This window comes from Atractosteus spatula, chromosome 26 (assembly GCF_055471065.1).
Source record: "Atractosteus spatula isolate fAtrSpa1 chromosome 26, fAtrSpa1.hap1, whole genome shotgun sequence".
In the NCBI taxonomy this organism is placed as follows: Eukaryota; Metazoa; Chordata; class Actinopteri; order Semionotiformes; family Lepisosteidae; genus Atractosteus; species Atractosteus spatula.
The window spans coordinates 8,107,288-8,127,853 of record NC_142731.1 but is presented as its reverse complement, the minus strand read 5'-3'; the positions used below and the strand labels follow the sequence as shown (position 1 = coordinate 8,127,853).

The following is a 20,566-nucleotide window of genomic DNA, read 5'->3' as shown; positions in this document are numbered from 1 at the left end:
TGGTTTCCCACAAGGGGCACTGTAGGAGGAGGGTGAAGGATTATTCAGTGTCAATATGGATGCAAGCATGTGCTGTGCATCCCTAGTTGCCATATCAACTGATTGTCTCAGCAACAACATTCTTCTCAGAGATTCTTGTGAAGAATTGTGGTGAGAATTCTGCTTTGTGGCACATGGCACCCGAATGGCCAAAGGGTGTAGGAACATCCAGTCTAGCCAAAGGCATGGAGTGATGGACTTGACTTTGGATTTTATGCACCATTTTCGTAATTCGAAATATGGCAAGATTCAAACACTGAACAAAAGGGAATCACAGATCATCCAATTGCAATCTGCAAATCATAGCGATAGGGAGATACTGGATCTCTGCTGTAGAGTAACTACTGCGTGACTCAGGAGTAACTTTTTTTCTTGTAAGAATTTCAGGAAACAAACCAAATTTTGCAATTACAGCATTTAGCATGATTTGTGGTGGAATTGTAGTCTTGCTGGATGTTTCGGGGATGGAAGTTTCCCAAAACAACATGGATCTTTGCACTTAGATAAAACACTATTGTACTTTCAATATAAAACTTGGCACGGCTCGGGGGTTGATATCTTCATATTTCCGCCCACAGGCTGTGTGAGACGCTGCCCCTGCCTCACGGTGGACATCACACAAGGCAGAGGAAAATCCTGGTGGAACCTGAGGAAGACCTGCTTCACCATTGTGGAGCACAACTGGTTTGAGACCTTTATCATCTTCATGATCCTGCTGAGCAGCGGAGCGCTGGTATGCTTTTCTCAAACTCTGGATCATGTGTGTCCAAGCTAACAACAGGGACAGACTGCTGCCCACTGAACCAAAGAGGACATACTGTAAATGAGGTTACAAGTGAGAGAAGGCCACAGTCCATCTTGCTCATTTGGGTTCAAAGTTCATTCATCTACGCAAACAACACTTTTCATGTGATCTTGTCTTTAAAAAAACTGTCAACCACCCTAAAATGCATTTGCTATAACTTTCTTTTCATTAAGCTACCCCATACAAAGTAATAGAAATTGAGAACTCACAAGTAAAATGTCTAGGGCACAAAGCAAATTATTTGAACCAGTTTGAAACATTAGTCTTAAAGGGGAGTTGTCTCAGGCTGTTGAACAATCAAACACTGGAAGTCAATTCAATCTGAAGTCGCTGCCTTTTTCTGACAAAAACCAAATAATTAATCTGTATCTTGAGCTATATTAACAATAATAATTCCTTACACTTATATAGCGCTTTTCTGGACACTTCACTCAAAGCGCTTTACAGGTAATGGGGATCCCCTCCACCACCACCAGTGTGCAGCCCCACCTGGATAATGTGACAGCAGCCCTAGTGCACCAGTACACTCCCCAGTCCAGCTTCCCAGTCCTGGGAAGGAGAACAGAGTGATGAAGCCAGTTCAGAGATGGGGATTATTAGGAGGCCATGATTGGTAAAGACCAATGGGAAATTTGACCAGGACACCGGGTAACACCCCTACTCTATTAAGATCTCTTAATTGTTTTAAATTCTTCACGTTATTTTTTTCTCATATTTTCCAGGCTTTTGAAGACATATACATTGAACAGCGTAGAGCCATAAAAATCATCCTGGAATACGCGGACAAAGTGTTCACCTTTGTGTTTGTCATTGAAATGCTGTTGAAGTGGGTCGCCTACGGTTTCAAAACCTACTTCACTAATGCTTGGTGCTGGCTCGATTTCCTCATTGTGGATGTAAGTTTGGGTTGATTTGCGCATGCTGGTGATGGTTGAACGGAGCCAAATGTGTGAGTTCATTTAAAAAACATTAATTTTCACTGCAAGTGTGAATGCACTGCAAACATCTATTGACACCCACCTCATTGTTGCAATTGTTTATTGCAATTACTTACTATATGTCACAAATCTTGTTAAATACAGACTTGTGACCTTAATTTCTCTTGTTACGCTTACTGAAAACTCATCCATCCTGGCAAGTGGTTATTAAGATCTGCTAATTTGAGAGGTAGAACTGGAGAGTGGTGGTTAGCACAGGTTCCTCACAGCTCCAGAGCCCTGGTTTCACTTTTGGTTTTTGGCAGCTGTCTGTGTGGGTTGGTCTCTTGAGCTGTGGTTGGTGCTCCTCTTTCCTCCAACTTCCCATGATCATTCTGATTTGACTTGGGTAGCTGTCCTAATTCCACCCCCTCTTCCAGTTCAGCATTTATCCTGAAGAGGCAGGTGTCTGGGATCCTCACTCGTGGTGCATCACTCCCCAAAAGCAAATTGCATGTCCACCTTGTAGCCAGATCTTGGAAGATTGGAAGAAGTAAGATTGGCCAGTGGTGTAAGGGCACCAGTACAGTAGGTGGTGCTCTTCCTTTTGGACCAGGATTTCTATATCGGTGCCATAGTATAGTGACCAGGAACACTGTAGGATGTGCCATCATTTACAGATGTTAAAACTAAGACCCTGCCTAAGGTTGTTAAACCTGTCAAAAAAGCAGGAGTGTCAATCTCTGAGTCCTTAGTGAATTTGCTTCTGAATTTCTAAAATCTGGCCTCCCTAAAGTTCCTCCTTAATTCAGCTGGTGGGGTAATTTCTCCCCACCTGAGCTGCTGTACAATGACTGAGGTGTTTTACTTCACTGGTCCCAGCAAGGAGTGAGTTAAACAGTCTTGCTTGTGCTGCAAATAACTTTATTTCCTGAAACCCAAGCAGTTAAGCGTTGCATCATTAGCCCCAGACTGGTTCCACAAATAGTTCTCGTGCACTTAAGAAACCAAACATATATTAACGCAAAATGACTTTGAAAAAAAAAAGCACGGACATGCAAATTTCATATTTGCCATATTTTACTCAATGAGGAAGTCTGACAAGAGGAAGTGTAGAGTTTAAAATGGAAATGGAAAGTTTTGTAAGACGTGTTTAACTGGAAAAGTGGCACAAATGCCTCATGCTTAATTAGTGATTATTTGTTCATTCGTAAAGAAAATTAAAAGCTGTTTTTTAATGGTCCATCCATTTATTGGTGTCATGTCGCGTACATCAATTATAAATTCGGAAGAGAAAATGTTTCATCACAGAATTAATAAACCTGCTGTTTCTTGAAATTGCATAAACGGAAAAACAAATCCATGAGTGATTTCTATCAATCTTGTTTTTAAACGGAAAAAATGTTCTGACTCTCAAGAACCCTTGATCAATTAATTTTTCATCAGTAGCATATATTATTGCAACAGTAACAGTTCAAATATTTTTTCTGTCTGGAATTCTAAGCTGTTGGGATAACTTTCCATAGTGTAACATTTTATTTCTGGTGCTAGGCAAGTGGGAGTGTTTTTAAAATGTGTCACATCATTTGTCTGGATTCTTTTGTTTAACCACAATCAACCTCTTGTTTCAGGTCTCACTGATTAGTCTGACAGCAAACTTACTGGGCTACTCGGAACTAGGACCCATTAAATCACTGAGGACTCTAAGGGCGCTGAGGCCTTTGAGAGCTTTGTCTCGATTTGAGGGGATGAGGGTAAGTGAAAATCATCTACAATTGCAATCCACAAGAATCCTAGATTTGTTTTCAGAAAATAATAATAATGGACAGTCCAAGATCCATAATAAATAGGGGCTATGAAAGTACTGTTTAGTTTCAGAAAGGAGGGAAAAATTTAATATCCTCTTGTTGACTTCTTGTTGCAGACGTATTAAAATGTTTATTTATTAATTGTGATAAGAACATTTTTAATACACCTAACCCTAGCCCTAATGAGAGCAGTTTCAACAGCCTAGACATCTTGACACAGTTCAATGATTTTTTGGGATTGCAGGCCAGGAGTTCAGAGGAACCTAAAACAACAGGTACAAATCCAAGGTTTGGCAAAATATTCTATGCATAGAGCCACATTTTAGCCATTTCTCCCACGTTCCTGGCTAAATTTGGGGCTGGAGGGGATCTAAAGCTATCACAAGCTCATGAACATGTATAAATGTTGGGGTGCTTTTCTCTCATTTGGACACAGGTGGTGGTGAATGCCCTGGTCGGTGCCATTCCATCCATCATGAACGTCTTGCTGGTGTGTCTCATTTTCTGGCTTATCTTCAGCATCATGGGGGTCAACCTGTTCGCCGGGAAGTACTACAGGTGCATCAATACCACCACAGAGGAGATATTCGATATGTTCGTGGTCAACAACAAGAGTGACTGCATGGCACTGATGTGGACCAATGAGGTCCGATGGGTGAACATGAAGGTTAACTTTGACAACGTTGGCCTGGGATACCTCTCCTTGCTGCAAGTGGTGAGTGCCCACAGTTTGGAGAGCACAGCAAGAGTGCCGGTCATGGGAAGACTGAGAGACGGGGATTACTTTATCTGACCGATATCAAATTCAAATAATGCCCGGTTCAGATCATCAGAACTCTCACCTGCAGGTTTCTGCTCTACTTGGGCTTTCAGTTCCATAATGGAACTTACAATTCAGCTAACAAAAGATTGATCCATTTTCAAACTATTTTATCCAACACAGAGTCAGTGTGGGGCTCGAGCCAGCTCATCACAGGGAGTACACAGACACACACATGCACACACTTGCCCTAGGGCCAGTTTTCCCAGTGTATCTTTGGACTGTGGGAGGAGACTGGAGCACCTTGAGGTAATCCATCCAAACACAGGGAGAACAGACAAACTCCATGCTGCAGATAGCACCCCAAGAATGAAACCCAGTGCCTCCTCACTGTGAGGTAGCAAATGCTGATTTTGATTCTTTATTTTCAGCATCTAAACATGTTGTGTGTTTTCTTTTAACAGTTACATGTTAAACGTAACTTGAAATTTTAAATCATTCCAAGGCAAGGAATTCTTGAACAGGTTGCGGTTTGGCACGTAGTTTAGTTCAGGGTTAAATAAAATAACTACAGTAGGTTCTTGGCTCAGAAACCAGTTGAATGGGGCGTAATCAAGGACTGGATTGGAGAACAGTGACCTACCACAAGGCTCGGCAATGTCGACTCTTCCATTTCATTCCATTGCCAGCCTATGTTGCCACCACACCCTTCAGTATTGCAGTGATTGCCAGTGGCAGGTCAATTAAGCATAAAGTTTCTATTTTACTACTAGTTGCTTTCTAGTCTTCAAGTTCAGATCTCCCCAACTCTGGATCTCAAAACGCAAACCTGCCTGATGCCTTTGAATAGTTGGTAAAGTGATTAAAGCAGTGATCCTCCCTCCTGCTCCTGAAGGGCCAGAGTGTCTGCAGATTTGTATTCTACCTCGGCTCTTATTGACTTAATTGAATCAGTTATGATTTAATTGCCCTTTCTGACGATTGTTGCCAGTCATTGAGGATTTGGAGGATAAAATCAAGGGCCAAGTACAGGAGCTTGTTACAAGCAGGGAAGATACGTATTTTCCCTGATCTCCTCGGTTGTAAAACAAAGACACTAAGTCCCTCTGTCGCAATGATAGTAATCCATTCACCTAGCATCATCGTATCGCTTTATTCTTTCTTTCTAGGCTACATTCAAGGGATGGATGGATATCATGTATGCTGCTGTTGACTCACGTGAAGTAATGACTTTCTTAACTACGTTTTTTAAATGTAAAATAAAATATATGCTGTATAATACAAATTTGGCTTCATGGTGTACTGGAAATATTGAAGGAAATGTCACTAATAAGCAGACATGTTCTAGAAAAGCAATAAATGATATATTATGTGAGTTTTAGCATCCATGATTCATACTTTAAATGTCCAGAGCAGGGTTCTTTGTCTGAAGCATGATTAAACATTTTTTATCTCGTTTTATGACTCCTTAGCATCATAAAGTGAACAGTGTTTTTTAGCATCAGCTGTACCTTCTAATGGCTTCCTTTACCTGTTGTTTTTCCTGTCGTTGCGTGTAAAATTATCATCCATCTTCATTCCCTCCTCTCCCTCTGTCCCCAGATTGAAGACCAGCCTTCCTACGAAATTAACATATACATGTACTTATACTTTGTCATCTTCATCATTTTTGGGGCCTTTTTCACTCTCAACCTCTTCATTGGTGTCATCATAGACAACTTCAACCAGCAGAAGAAAAAGATAAGTTTCAACTCAGATTAGCAGCAGCTTGCTGAGCTTTAGAATGATGGGACTTTGTCAAAGTGAAACTAGTTATGATTTACATCAAGATACTTAATTAATCACTGTGTTATGTAAGACAATAATGGTCATTATTAACTTTGAAAGCACTGGAACTCCCTGACGTATATAGGAGAAATTCTCCACCATTTAAAAAAATCCCAAATCATTCTCCTACAAGGGAAATTAATTTTAAAATTGCAGAAGTTTCATTGAACATTTTAATCCTGAATAGGGGATAAAATAACATTTTCATTGCTTGCACTGTTTTTTTTTTTATTCCAATTCAAATATAACCATGGGACAAAAACGTATCAGATACTGTAGAACAGCAAGGACAGACTGACTGCATCTGGCCACTGGGGCTGTACAACCACAATGATCATTTATTTTTTTTCTGTACTTCGGAGGGAAAGACATCTTCATGACTGAGGAGCAGAAGAAGTACTACAATGCCATGAAGAAGCTGGGCTCCAAAAAGCCACAGAAACCCATTCCAAGGCCCCAGGTAAGATGGGCCAGCTGCAAAACACAAAGATCGATGTGCTGATAATGATGTTGGTTTCAGGTTCAATTCCAACCTGACTTAGTAAGGGATGAAAACAATGGAGATGGGTCAATTAAGAAGGGTCAATTAAGAGCTCAGACCAAAAGACAACCAGCTGACACAGGGATTCCTGAGAGTGTGCATTGAGATTTACTCACCTATAAGGTTAATGCAGTTATCATGATTATTGGCAGAAGCAGTACCTTGTACCCCTGCGATCTCAGAATCTCTGCAAGGCTGGGCCTGGTCAGTACTGGGATGGAAAACCAGCTTGCTGTTTAATTGGTCTTGGCTGGACCAGCAGGTGACCCTTGCCTCCATATCGTATTTTCCAATCTTATACACCAGTGTAGTGACTGGGGACACTGAGCTGTAAAAGGTTGGGTGAGATGTTGAATTGAGGACGTCTTGACAGCTCACATGTTGAAGTTGTTTCTTACTTCTCCATCTGATCTGCTGTGTAGAGGGGCTGTTGGCACTTAATGGCTGCTGGGCATCACCCAGGCAGGGGCTGCACTTCAGATAACCGTTAAGGTTATCTCTGTTAAGGATTCTCAGATAACTGTATAGATAGCAGGGTCCTCTGTTAAGTCCACTGGAGTAAAAAGCCTTACGTAAATGTAATTTGTCGTCATCATCCTGACCTAGATTAAATGTAACTCACAGGAGCTGCAATTATTTATCGACATTCAAATGTATTAATATTTTGGAACTAGTGATAATGGCATTAAACTCGCCTATCTGATTGATCCACCAAAATGCTCCTGCTTCGAGCAGTGGTCCTCATTTCTGACAAGTTGTTATTGTGAACATTGGACGTCTCCTACATTATTTTAATTGTTCTTATACTCTTGGGCCAATAGTCTTGGACCTGTGCACTGTAACACATGGGATGAGTTGAATGTGTAAGTATTGCCTGTTGCTTGTTGCTTGTTGCCCATCAGTGACAGGTACCTCCAGCAGGAGAGCAGGAGTCCTGCAGGTTTTACAGGTGTTTCCTTGGTTTATCCAAATAATACATTTGGCCAAATCATTAAGATCACAGTTGCCATGAAAGCCAGGGGACACTCCAGGACCCACTCCTCATGTAGGTATTGTAGTATTTTTGGGTTCGGCGAGGACGAACACAGTGACTCAGACACTCGTTAAGTGAAAAACGGTGCTTTTTGATTTTTCGGCACAGCAAGTACAGCACCCCTGCGCCCGTGCGCCAGCAGAGAAAGGGAGAGAGAGCAACACACTGGGGTCTATTCGGGTAGTTACATAGGGATAGGGTGGTAATTGGGTACAAGTATAACAGGGGTGCGAAACCAGGTAACAAGAATCCGGGCAATCTCACCAACTGTACGTCCGTTTTGCAATGGGTCAGCCGCACTGGTCAGCGGCTTTCCTAGTCCCCGCCCTGAACACTACTACTCCCGTCCTGCCCCTCGCCACGTACCCCAGCCAGGCGCTCTTCAGCTGTAGCGCCTGGCCAATGCGCTACAGTATATTAGCAATAGTACTGCTGTGCTGACATGGAGTACGGTAAGTAGTCAAGTTAATGTTTTAGTGCAATATTTTTTTTTTAATGGGCAAGCTCAACAGCGGCTTGCCCATTGGCTTTATGTCTCCACAACAAGGCCACAGTCTGTCCAAGATGTCTGCGCAATCTCTCTTGTTAGCGATTACAGGAAGCTGTAGAAGCCAATGCTGAATTTGCCATTTCAAAGTTCTCACCTCCCTAACACTGGCATTGTGTTTTCTTTTTGTCTGTGCTCGCCATTGTTCTTCTTCTCTCACCACCTCACCCCATCAAGAACAAAATCCAAGGCGCCGTCTTCGACTTTGTCTCCAAGCAATTCTTTGACATCTTCATCATGGTCCTGATCTGTCTGAACATGGTGACGATGATGGTGGAGACGGATGATCAGAGCCCGGCAAAGGAAGAAATCCTCAACTGGATTAACCTGGTGTTCATTGTGATCTTCACTGGCGAGTGCATCCTCAAAATGTTCGCGCTACGATACTACTTCTTCACCATTGGATGGAACATTTTTGATTTTGTTGTTGTCATCCTCTCCATAGTGGGTAGGTCTCTGCTACCAGTTCCCGTTTGCCTGTCAAAGAATTAAGATTGTGCTTGACTAAGAATGCGCTGCAACAGAAACTTGCGTGGGTATATAAAGCTGTGAGTTATAATCTAAGACCCAAGTGGAGAACATGATAGAGTGAAGGTTACAAACCAGTGGAGGCCTTCTCCAGCTCTAGCTTGTTTGTTTGTGAGTAATGAAGCGATGCGCAAATTTCATCCAGATGTTCAGCTTAGAGGGGGATTATGTCACGATACAGTTCTTTCCGGGCCCTATGCAGACAACACAATCCGGGGTAGTGAGGAAACACTGGGGAGAAAAGCATGCAGGATTCGGGAATAAAAACAGGGGGGTGTGTCCAAGGAGTGCTGGTGGTTGGGGAAGGTGTAGCGAGGCAAACAATCCGGAGACGAGTCCAAAGAGAAGTCCAAAACTAGGCAAACGTCCATGGCCAGGTGATCTATCCAAGACAGGAGGTTAAAAACCAGAACCGGGTCGGGACTGGCAGGGGGAATGGGAACAGGAACAGAAACTTAAAACCATGATGGAGCCAGAAGCATCCAAGACCCGGGCTCGCAAGATACAGGAACCAATGCAGAGCCCTGATTAGTGTCAGCGTCTGGCTTTTAAGGGGGAAATGAAAAGGGGCTGGAGTTAGGAACTGGTGCAGGGAATGAGGCAAAACAAGGAGGGGCTGGAGTGCCCTTAAGAGGAGGGGTTTGCGATCGTGACAGATTAAAGTTTGTTTCATACATGCAGCTAAACGTGATGGCTAGCGCTGGACAATTCTGCTTTGTTTTTAATGGGGGATACATTTTCTTCCAGGTATCATGTTGGCCGACATTATAGAGAAATACTTCGTCTCCCCCACTCTGTTTCGAGTCATCCGGCTGGCCAGGATCGGACGTGTTCTCCGCCTCATCCGAGGGGCGAAGGGCATCCGGACGTTGCTGTTTGCCTTGATGATGTCACTTCCGGCTCTGTTCAACATAGGGCTGCTCCTCTTCCTGGTGATGTTCATTTACTCTATCTTCGGGATGGCGAACTTCGCATACGTCAAGAAGCAGGCTGGCATCGACGACATCTTCAACTTCGAGACGTTTGGGAACAGCATTATTTGCTTGTTCCAGATCACCACCTCGGCTGGCTGGGACGGCCTTCTCCTTCCGATCTTAAACAGCGGGCCGCCCGACTGCGATCCTGATATCGAGCACCCGGGCTCTGATTTCAAGGGGGACTGTGGCAACCCAGCAATGGGCATCATGTTTTTCTGCAGCTACATCATTATATCCTTCCTGATCGTGGTCAACATGTACATCGCCATTATCCTGGAGAACTTCAACGTGGCCACAGAGGAAAGTAGCGAACCCCTGTGTGAAGACGACTTTGAAATGTTCTACGAGACCTGGGAGAAGTTCGATCCAGACGCTACCCAGTTCATCGAATACTGCAGGCTCTCGGACTTCTGTGACACTTTGCAAGAACCTCTGAAAATTGCCAAACCCAACAAAATCAAACTGATCTCCTTGGACCTTCCCATGGTGCCTGGAGACAAAATCCACTGCCTCGATATCCTGTTTGCCTTAACCAAAGAGGTCCTGGGAGATTCGGGAGAAATGGACGCACTGAAGGAGAGCATGGAGGAGAAATTCATGGCAGCCAACCCTTCCAAGGTGTCCTACGAGCCCATTACCACCACCTTGAAACGCAAACAGGAGGAGGTGGCAGCAAGCGTCATCCAGAAAGCTTACCGGAGGCACCTGCTGAAGCGTTCGGTCAAGCATGCTTCTTACATGTTCCGACACCATGACAAGGACTCTGAGCAGGAGCGGGGAGAGGAGGCTCCGGAAAAGGAAGGGATGATCGCGGAAAAGATGAATGAAAACTATGGCGGGAAGCCAGCGGTGGAGGTCACCAGTGACGTTGTCCTGCGGTCAGCCCCACGCACAGCAGCAGGTCCCTCTGCATCTGGGGGAAACATCAGAGAGTCTATCGTATAACAGACAGCATGTACCAAAAAAGCCCACCCTTTGTCTTCCTCTAGTATTGAAGTAGAAAGTCATCCTGCTACATACTACTGCCTGCTGGATCCTCACAGAAGTGGACTTTGTGTGCCTACGTGGGTAGCGAAATCATGGCTCTGGTCATAATGAATATGACACTAATTTGAGAGGTTTGCACATAGCCGAGTTAAATTAGCCAGGGATGTTCAAAGACTGAAGTAGGATTGCTGGAAAATACTGTAATGTCTTTCTGGTGAATAGTTTTATGACATCAACTGAAGGACTATGACATTCACATTGAAAACCAGCTCCTTTTCCTAATACTGTGAAACAGGAGTTTGGGGGGAAGTTTTGCTCACGATAATAATTTGATTTTGTAGTCAATCGTTTCAAAGTCAAAGTGCCTCACCATTCATAAGCGTGATGTGATGTTCATGATGGCACATAATGTCTTGCTTTATCCCAAACTCAAATTGTCCCAATACAATCTGTCACAGATGTGGTGAGTGGTTCCTGAATTCCGGTTCTTACCTGACGACGGTCTGACACCATGTAACTTTGAATAATGCAAACAAATTTTTCACCACCCCAAGAGTTATAAATATTGTAGAATTCCTGTCTTCCTGTGTCAATGCAAAACCAATCAAGTGGGTTGGTGTACTGTAGGGGAATACTGTATGTGGCAAGAGATGACAATTTGAATGAAAAACAATCTTAAGATTAAATGGATTCTATAAAAGTGTCCAACAAGGTTATCCAATTATTAAACAGAAAACAAACTTTATTTGAAAGTGTTTTAACAGATTAAAATTCAAACGCCAGTGTACTCAATTTCATTTCTAGGGTGAACAGTTCAGTCTGCTATACTAATGATTCATGAATACAAAATGACTGTAAACAGCGCAGCATTCACACACAGAGAGTAAGAAAATATCTGTATTTTTAAAATGTCCAGTACAGTGTATGACAGATGTAAATAAGGCAGTTGTCTTTTTAGAACAGTATTACCTGTTTAAAGATATCTGTAACACAGATGATTTAATAATAAGGTAAAACTAAGACATGCTGTAAAATCCAGAAAAGTTCAGGGTTCATGATTGAAAAAGGGAAACACTATTGAATGCAGCTTTTTTCATTGTTGGCTTTGCTATCAGTAGAACCCACAGCTAGAAATCAACTTTTTTGTTACCATTCTTCACCATTACAGTTAGTGAGAAAGAAGGACTCTGCTCAGTCTTGAAACTCAAAGACTTTATTCTCCTTTCCCCCATCAAACGCAGTATTGTGTAGTGAACATTTTCCTAATCGAAAAATGGACTATAAATCAGAACTGGTGGTAGTGTGCTGCAGCTGCAGTTCTTATTTCTGCCACATGTGTCTCAAAGTGACTGCATAGTCTTGCTTCAGTTATTCTTTTAAATATACTTCTTGCAATTTTAGCACTTGACTGCCAATGATACATTGTGTTGTGCAATAACATGTTAGGGTGATGCCTTTATTTTTTATCTGCCTTAAAAAAGGATTATAGTAGTATGATGTCTATGGCTGCTTTAAAGGCTAAGATAGCCTGCCTTATGTTGAAAGCTGTCCTTGTCTTGCTATTCACATTTTCGAGATCGTCAGATGAAACTTTTTTACCCTTTTGTATTGCAGGTAAAGTGGACAATTCTAAAAAACAATGACGCAGAGAATTTTAAAACATCAACTACGACTGTCATGTTGTTTAGCGCTGGCCCCTTACCACATTTAAAAAGCGTTTAGGAAACAGGTTTACGAATGTGTAACCAAATTTATTTCTTTGTCTACCTGATTTAACAGGTGGGGGCTGTGCATTTACTATCTAGAAATGAAGGAGGATTATGGATTGATCTCTAATCTGTGAACTGCGGACAGTCTTTCGGGACTCTAAATTAAACCAGCGAGCTCTCACCTATCCAGTTATGGTGTTGCTGAAGCAATGATTCAAGAGGCTGTGCTTTAATTTGTGATGTTTCGCACTGTGGCACCTACATAGAAGTTCAGCACAACAGATGAGGCCAGCCAGGTTCATCTGTCGCTCCCCACTGGCTCCATGTGATTAAAAAGCAAACAGGCTGCACTTTGCTTTCAAACATGCAGATGTGTCGCATTTTTTTTCTTCGTCTCTGGCTTGGGTAATACCAGTTTTTTTTCTGTTCCTATGGCTCATTGCATCACTGATCGAAAGAACACGACTGTATTATTCAGCCACTTTTGTTAGCTTCGTTTTCTCACATTGAAGAGCTTTGCTCTGTTGTCTCTCAGTCGCTATTGCATTTTAGCAGTTTAATTTCGCCAGCCCCAAACAAAAAAGCCTTATATGGTATTGCTTTGACGGTAAATCACAATCAAACAGACTTCATCACAGACAGTGCTTCAAAAACTGCCATGCACATCCGGCTCTGTAGGTAGTGTCTGTGGGTGCGTGGGCATGGAATGTGACTTGATTCTTGTGAAAATCCAGAAACAAGTGCTTTCATCTAGCCCGAACGAAACTTGATCTTAGTTCTGCATTTCACAAGTTGCTTTTCCACTGCTCTGCCACAATACCTGCATGTTGAGATGTATTGGTGTGTAAAAGCCAGAGCTTTGAGCCACATGCACCAGCAGTTGTATGTTGCTCTATCCAATCCCTGATGTTGACCTTCCATTGGTTGGGATCTGGCAAATAGCCAGAGCGCAGCAACATGTTCGGAATCTGTGTCTTGGCTAGTAGGCAGAAAGTCTATGTAATCAAGTCCTACGTCTTGGGGAAGCTTAATTTAGAGATGTGAGTCAATAAGGTAACCCTAGGGCACTGCACAGGTGTGATATCATTTCACAGACCCTCTCCCACTGTTACACAGTCAAGACGAATCAACACTGTTCACTGGTTTCATTGCAGCACTTGTGGAAGACTGTACTTCGTACTTTAAAAAGAAAAGTAACTTTTCTTTTACATGGAGAACAATGTTTTCACAATCAGCAATGCACTTTCTTAAAGCAGTTAAAGAGGTTAAAAAATATAAAAGTCTTAAAGGAGAAATGTCTTAATTGTGGGGGTTTAAAAGCTCATTAAAAGCACTTTTATTTATCCAGTATTTTGTGTGCAAACAGTAGTTTAAATTTTTTTTTTTGCTTAATGTATTTTTCTCAGAGGATCTCGTTGTAGGCAATTTCAGTAATCGCTTTGTGTATTTTGGGGATGCTATTTTGAGTCGAGGAAAAATCTGCAGTGGGGGGACTGCTAGGAGTATAATATGATTATTGATTATTGATTGATGATTGAATCTGTTTGCTCGCTGCTCCTTTCTTGGCAGTATTTGTCCAGAAGAAAAACATGACAGGCAGGTTGTAGTTCCAAGAGAGAAAACCAGCTCTCACAGGAGTTGAGAAGTTATTTCAAAGACTGCTTGGCACTGGGGTTATCAATATTATTGATTGATCAGTTTACAAGTAATAATCTGCTTCACATTGTTGTGAAAGAATTCTAAAATGTCATCTTTGAATGATCCATAATACTGACCAAATGGAGTCCTGTGATGTATTTACCTATTTTCTGTTTTTCAGTATAGCCATCGTTTCTCTCAGGTGACAATGAAAGCATCTGTTACTCAAAAGCAGGTTTAACACAGACAAGTAGAGCGCATTTGAGCCTCAGACGCATTAAATCATCAGAACTAGACGACCTCTCGTTTTAGGCGTCAGAAAGAAATCGCTGCAGAGAAATGGAGTGGTGCGCATTTTTTAAAAGAAAATTTTCATTAAAATGGCTGAACATTTTCAGCTCTGAGCTCTTCCTCTCTCCCCTAGCCTGGTCCCCACTCATATTTGTCAGAAACAGATGCACAGAAGCTCAAAGCCAAAAAGATGAAGCTATATACACAGCCTGTGTTTCTAATATTTAATTTGATTTAATATGCTGTTTTACATGCTTCACCTAATGACTATTTGCAGTTTGTCAAGTTACAGAAGTAGTTTATTATTAAGTTTATACTACACCATACAGTATTATCAGTATAGTTTATAATATAAATATTCTGTGTTGCCTGAGTATTAATAACAAGGCCGCTGTTGCCATTTTGCAATTATTGGTAACCTGTAAATTATATATATACCATTTGTTTACATTTCTAATTGTATGGAAACTCATTTTCAGTACCAGACGTTGTATGTGTACTGTCAGTGTTGCCTGTACATACTTTTTGCTCAGTGCTAGAAGTGATTTTTAAGACTTTATTCCTTTGTATTATCTATGTGAAAAGCCCTTTACTTTGTAAAACTATTATAGCATAGAATATTGTAAATGATGAAATAAAGGGATACAAGATGTTGGGTTTTTTTCTGTTCTCTTATCAAAGAGATTGGCCTGGAGACAGATATTCACATATCACTGTCTGTAGATTCGATTTCTTGCGGGGTTTTTTTAACTTTCCAGCAGATACCTGTACATTTGTGCGATTGGTGCAGAGGTTTGTGGATAATGGTAATAGAAATATGATTTAACCGGCACGTCTTTTATCATGATTTAACTGGAGACTTTCTGCAAATCGAGTTTAATTCATAGGTAGAGTAAGAGAGGTTTTACTGAGAAGATTGTCTTTTGCAGAGCTCATTCTGTTTATACGTATCGAGTTATTTTGGTAGGCACGGTTTTCTTTTATCTGTTAGATGATTTTCATTGCCACGATAATGCGTGCGTTATTATCTAATCCAGGACAATCTCTTTTCAACAAGGCTCCCTCTAGTGGACTGCCTTGGACAACTTGCAACGCCTCCAAATTCTTGCAGAAGAGCACTTTCTATTTTTGTCTCTCACTTCAAGTTCGTGGCATTTCTTTAACCTCAGGTAACAAGCTGTCGTAAAGTTAGGGATTAAAAGCTGATAGATCTCTTTAGTGTGAGAGTCCTACTCCCCTGTGATTAATTACGTTTCAAACTGTTCTGAAATTGTAACGTGTGATTGGCGTTGTGAAGTGCTTAGGATGTCCGTGTAATCCAAACTCGTTACGGTTTTAACAGAGACAGCTATTTAGTTGTCGCTTTGTTTTTAGAAAAAAAAATAGTTATCTGATTGTCATACCAACCCTCTTGATATCCATACGGATAACATCAGATTAAGCTCACTGATTGCAGTTAATCATTCAGCTTTGATCATTTCAATAAAAACAGCTTGTGAGGAGTCTTCTTCAGGCCTTCTTGGAAGTGTGCTGGGAGAGCCTAATCGGGCTTTTCTTCCTCTCATTCTGAGTCTCATCTCCGAGTCCTTTTTTGGCTCTAGAGTGGTTATCATTGAGTAAAGTTGCTCAGCTAGAAAGCATTGTGCATGACCATATGTATCAGACCCTGCTTGATGCACAAGGCCAGTCTATCAGTTCACGAGGAATGACAGCAGGCGAAAGCTTGAGAGAAATTAGAATCGTTTATTGTGATGTGGAGATTTGGCGTAACCTGCTTGGCTGAGGGCCAACCTCCCGGCCGTTGGACAGGGAGGATAGGACCCCCATGCGACCAATTGGGTAGCTGCAAAGGTGGAGAGGGGGTGGAGGAGGGATGCAGAAAACGAATGAAGAAAAGGAGAGGGTGACGTTTGATATTTATGGAGACCGGTTGCTTACATCAGGATTAGTGAGAATTGCAGCAGCTGTGTCGAATGAGCGCGGCTGCCTTCATTCCTCCCGAACTTTCATTAAAAACTCCATTTAGGGATGTAGTTCTAATCCTCCCGTTTTAAATCATGTATAATTTTGTCCAATGTATTACAAAAAGTCTACTCTGGAAGGTTAATTTTCAGCTTAAAGAAAAGTTGCCCGGAGACAGGTTAAAAGTATGGAATCTCACTAGTCATGAACAGAGGAAACTATATAGGGGCGTGCTAGAATTATTTTTAAATCTCAAAAAAATATTGCCAAAGTTAACCCAGAGAATCACTTCAGAACCAGTTGTGAATCTAGGCCACCGGTGGTAACTAACACCGGGTACATTTAGGGCAGGAATCAGGATGTGCTTCTCTGCACAAAGAGCGGTGGAGGTCTGGAACAAACTGCTCTGCCAAGTTACTGAAATTGATTCTCTGGGAACCTTCACCACACTGCTCTACAAGGGCCTTGGGTATTGGGGCGATCAGATGAGCAAACAGGGGTGAACCTCCTCCATTCTTAGGGCCTTTTAACACAGTTCTGTCATTGTCGTTTCAGAGCTGCTTGTTATAGCTCGGCTGGGCTGTCTGTATTAGATGACTGCATGTGCGAGGGACTAGCCAAACTAGTGACCCTGGGCTCCTGCATCAGCCTCTGCCCACTGGGGAGCAGGGCTGGCAGCTGACTCGTCAGCAGATGGGATCACAGCCTAGCTTGGCAGCTGTTGGTGCAGGGCAACATGAGACGACACAACTGTTTTGACTGGAAAGAGAGACCAGGCTGGAGGAGGGGGTGATGGTCGCTGTGCCTTTGCTCAAACTGAAGGCTGCAGCCCTGCCTTCCTACCCCTGAAACGATAGGGTGGGAAGAGAGGTCAAGTACTACCAGAAGAGGGCACTTCAATGTCCATCTGGTGACCTGCTCAGCTCTGTGGTCACTGGGACAGGGATAGACCATTTATTCTTGATGATCCAACCCACTGCATGCCGCAACTGAAGATGCCTTAGACACATTTCAATGATGCATGTTTTTATAAAAAATGTATTGCAATCATATACAGTTTTTTTTTAACTGACTCAATCACTCACTCTTTTAGTTTTTAAACATTAACATCATTACGGCTTCAAAGACCTTCTCAAAGCAGTAATAGGATAAAAACTGTTTCAAACTTTTTTTTGGTCTTGTTTCTGACAGCCAGGAGCAGCTCGCTTAAAAGAAACATCCCACTGCCTGGCCTTGACCTAAAACGGGGCCTCTGTGTTCACCATGGTTCAGTGGAGTCAACACGCAATGCTCTAGGGACAGCTTCTCAACACAGGATCTGCAGCTTCTGAGCAGCGCTGTTGCTAAAATAAAAACGGCAACACTCTGAAGCCTGTTCTGCATGCTTAGGAAGGCCTGATGTAACTTCAGAGCCTCCGAGTGTTTCTCTTGTACGTTCAGTGTTTTCTAAAGTGTAACAATAACAGTTTTGTAAGTTTGTCAGACACCAAGAAACCACTCGAAAGTGTTTGTGGGGGTGGTTGTCCTTTAGCCCTTTTACTTTTCATGTCAAGCGCCCATTTTTCAACACTAGCCCCCTTGCTCGGAAATGCATTTGTGCCACAAAGAAAACCCAGATTCCAGCCGTGGATGGTGCCAGAGCTGGCATGCACGCCTTCACAGCTTCATTGCCACCCAGGTCAAACCCCCTCCCCCCGCTGAAAGTTCAGACTTGAACTTCTTCTCTTTGTGCTTGTGAATTCAGATTCCCCTGTGCTCTGCCAGTTGCTCTCTGGTTTGCAGCAGGTGTCAAGAGGTATGCTAAAAATGTACCCCCCACCCCAATTAGACCAAGCAGTACTCACATTCTCAGTCTATTTGTTTCCTGGCCATGGGTGAGCATTCCTGACATCACTGTGCTATTGTTCTGATGCTCATCATGGCTAAACATTACTCAGGGCCCTCTTGTGTGCACGTGCTTGCAAGTTCTGCAGGACCTAAGGTGCCCAGCATACAAATAAAAACTGGGAGTAAGAAAAAGAGCTATTCCAATCATGCAAAATATTGTTTGCTTATTGACGTTTCCCCAGCTTTGCATGATTTGTTAATAGAAATTCTTGTTCTATTTGTGAATATTATTCTGTTCTATTTGTTAATAGAAAGCATAACTCAGTCTATTAATGTGTCACTTGGCATTTACTGTAGATCACACTTTAATCAAAAGGAAACTCAAAGGCACCAGACTGGATAGCGCATTAGCAACGTCTGCTGCCGACTTACAATAGGCCCAGAGCGATAGATTTTACCCTAAATGCAAGGGGGTTCACTTGCTTCCAAACAAACATCAATGTTCTGAATTGCTCAGATGCACAGCGAGTCAATGACAAAGTCAGGGTTTGGTGCAGGAACCTGCATGTAGTGAGAGTGTGCAAGTACTGTACAAGTCAAGTTAGATTAAAGTGGACTTTTCTCTCAACTTTTTTTTTTCGTTACTTTATTGCTAGTCACGTGTTTTCTGTGTATCAGGTGGTAAGTATTGCATCCAAACGCACCACTTGCTTAAGCTGCCAAACAGGGGCTGGACTGCAGGAGAAAACTGGGCTTGCGAGCTGCTGGGAGACCAGGTGAAGTTGCTGTGCTAAAGACCAAAACACTTGTTTCTGAATGAGTTTACTCTGACAAGCCAAACTGCAGCAGCACCTAAGAATCACACAGGAGGCTTATAGCATAGTGCAAAAAGCCTGGGCTATTTTCAACTTGATGGATTCGTCTAAATCTTCACAAAACGAAAATGATCCAAAAGACAGCTCCTGTATTTGGAAACTGAAATGGAGTGAACTCCGTGTCTCTGAAAAGTTTGAATGAAGTGATTTCTTTTTCTTTTGGCCAGCGTGCCTCTTAGCCCTTCTGAACTACAGTCTGCAGACAGTTTCACTTCTGAATGAAGTTTTAAACGGAGAACAGCCTTTCCAAAATTGCACTCAGAAAAATAATGCTGGGTAAAGCGGTCCCCCACCCACCGGGCTCCGCCCAAATTATTATTCTTTTAATCTTCAGCAACAGGGCCGCAAGTAACTGCTTCCAATTTTAATGGGAGGTTATTTGAGAGGTTCTCAAGTTAAGCAGTGGCAACTAAAAAAGACCATACATTAACAGCACACCTCTGGGGTGGGGGGGTCATGTAACTTAGAGAGCTAGAAGGGTTTAATAACCATTTACTATTCATAGAATGCTTTTGAGACATGCCTGTGTTCCTCAGCCAAAACCCAGCCATTCATTATTTCACATGACAAGGACACACAGCAGTTGTCTCTTCCACTCTCAGCAATTAGCAAATAAAATGGCTCCTAATTAAGGCTTTTCTAAGCAAGTCAGGAAAGATCTTTTCCTTTCACCCCTGACCTTAATTGCCTGTTCTTTAGATAAGCAGTCAGGTCAGCTGCATTGACTTCAGGTCTTTGTCAGCTGCTGATTGAAGACCAACCAGCAAAACCTACAGCAGACACTTCTAGTTGTGCTCCACATACCTGCAGGTCTCTTCACTGAATCGAACCCTTAATGAACCTAGCACATTGCACGACTGGAAACTGCAAGTTTTTTTTCCTCTATTCTGAAGCTTGGAAATTCAAGTTACTTGTGACCTGCGATCGATAAAAGGTGGGCCTCCGACTTCTTTAAGGGTTGAAAGCAATCAAACAGTTATTATTTGACTGGTTAAGGGTTAAACTGTGTAACAGAGAGCTCAGTTCTAAAAAAAGCCAGCAGGAATGTGGGCCTCCACCGTTCCATACAGAACTCTGAAGGAATGCAGTTGCCCATTTCCTGTTTGGATAACACCGGGATGTTGCACAGAAGCAGTATGGAGGCCTGGGAGAGTCAAGAGAGTCCAATTCCTACAAGTGCCAAGAAAAAAACAAAATAATCAAGGATCTCTCATGGTAAAGGTCATTGCATTATATGACTTGAAAGGAAGATATCCACAAGTTAGTGGATCAGTGTAAAATCCTTCATGCAATGTGTTGTGAATGTTTTCTCCTCTTATTGCATTCCAGACTAGGCTGTACAAGACTGTCACAAGTCTTGGTGCTGCTTTGGTTTGTCCAGAGTGATCACAGCTATTATCTCATCTCGGCTGCACTGGAGGAGACGCAGTCCAGGAAGTGAACAATCTGCATGCATTTTGAATGACTGGGATCAGCCACTTGCTCAGACATCACG

General features: G+C 42.4%; 1 protein-coding gene across 1 annotated transcript in view; it reads left to right on the top strand.

Annotated features, from left to right (window-relative positions):
• The window catches only part of LOC148814776 (sodium channel protein type 4 subunit alpha A-like), a 35,413-nt gene extending 20,354 nt beyond the window's left edge, over positions 1 to 15,059 (top strand). Inside the window, exons 18-26 of the mRNA XM_088906164.1 lie at positions 618 to 772; positions 1,567 to 1,740; positions 3,393 to 3,515; positions 4,006 to 4,284; positions 5,499 to 5,552; positions 5,932 to 6,069; positions 6,512 to 6,616; positions 8,455 to 8,725; positions 9,553 to 15,059. Coding sequence (XP_088762290.1) covers positions 618 to 772; positions 1,567 to 1,740; positions 3,393 to 3,515; positions 4,006 to 4,284; positions 5,499 to 5,552; positions 5,932 to 6,069; positions 6,512 to 6,616; positions 8,455 to 8,725; positions 9,553 to 10,727 — 2,474 coding nt within the window. The 3' untranslated portion in view covers positions 10,728 to 15,059. The remainder of the gene's footprint in view (positions 1 to 617; positions 773 to 1,566; positions 1,741 to 3,392; positions 3,516 to 4,005; positions 4,285 to 5,498; positions 5,553 to 5,931; positions 6,070 to 6,511; positions 6,617 to 8,454; positions 8,726 to 9,552) is intronic.
• Positions 15,060 to 20,566: the final 5,507 nt, after the last annotated feature.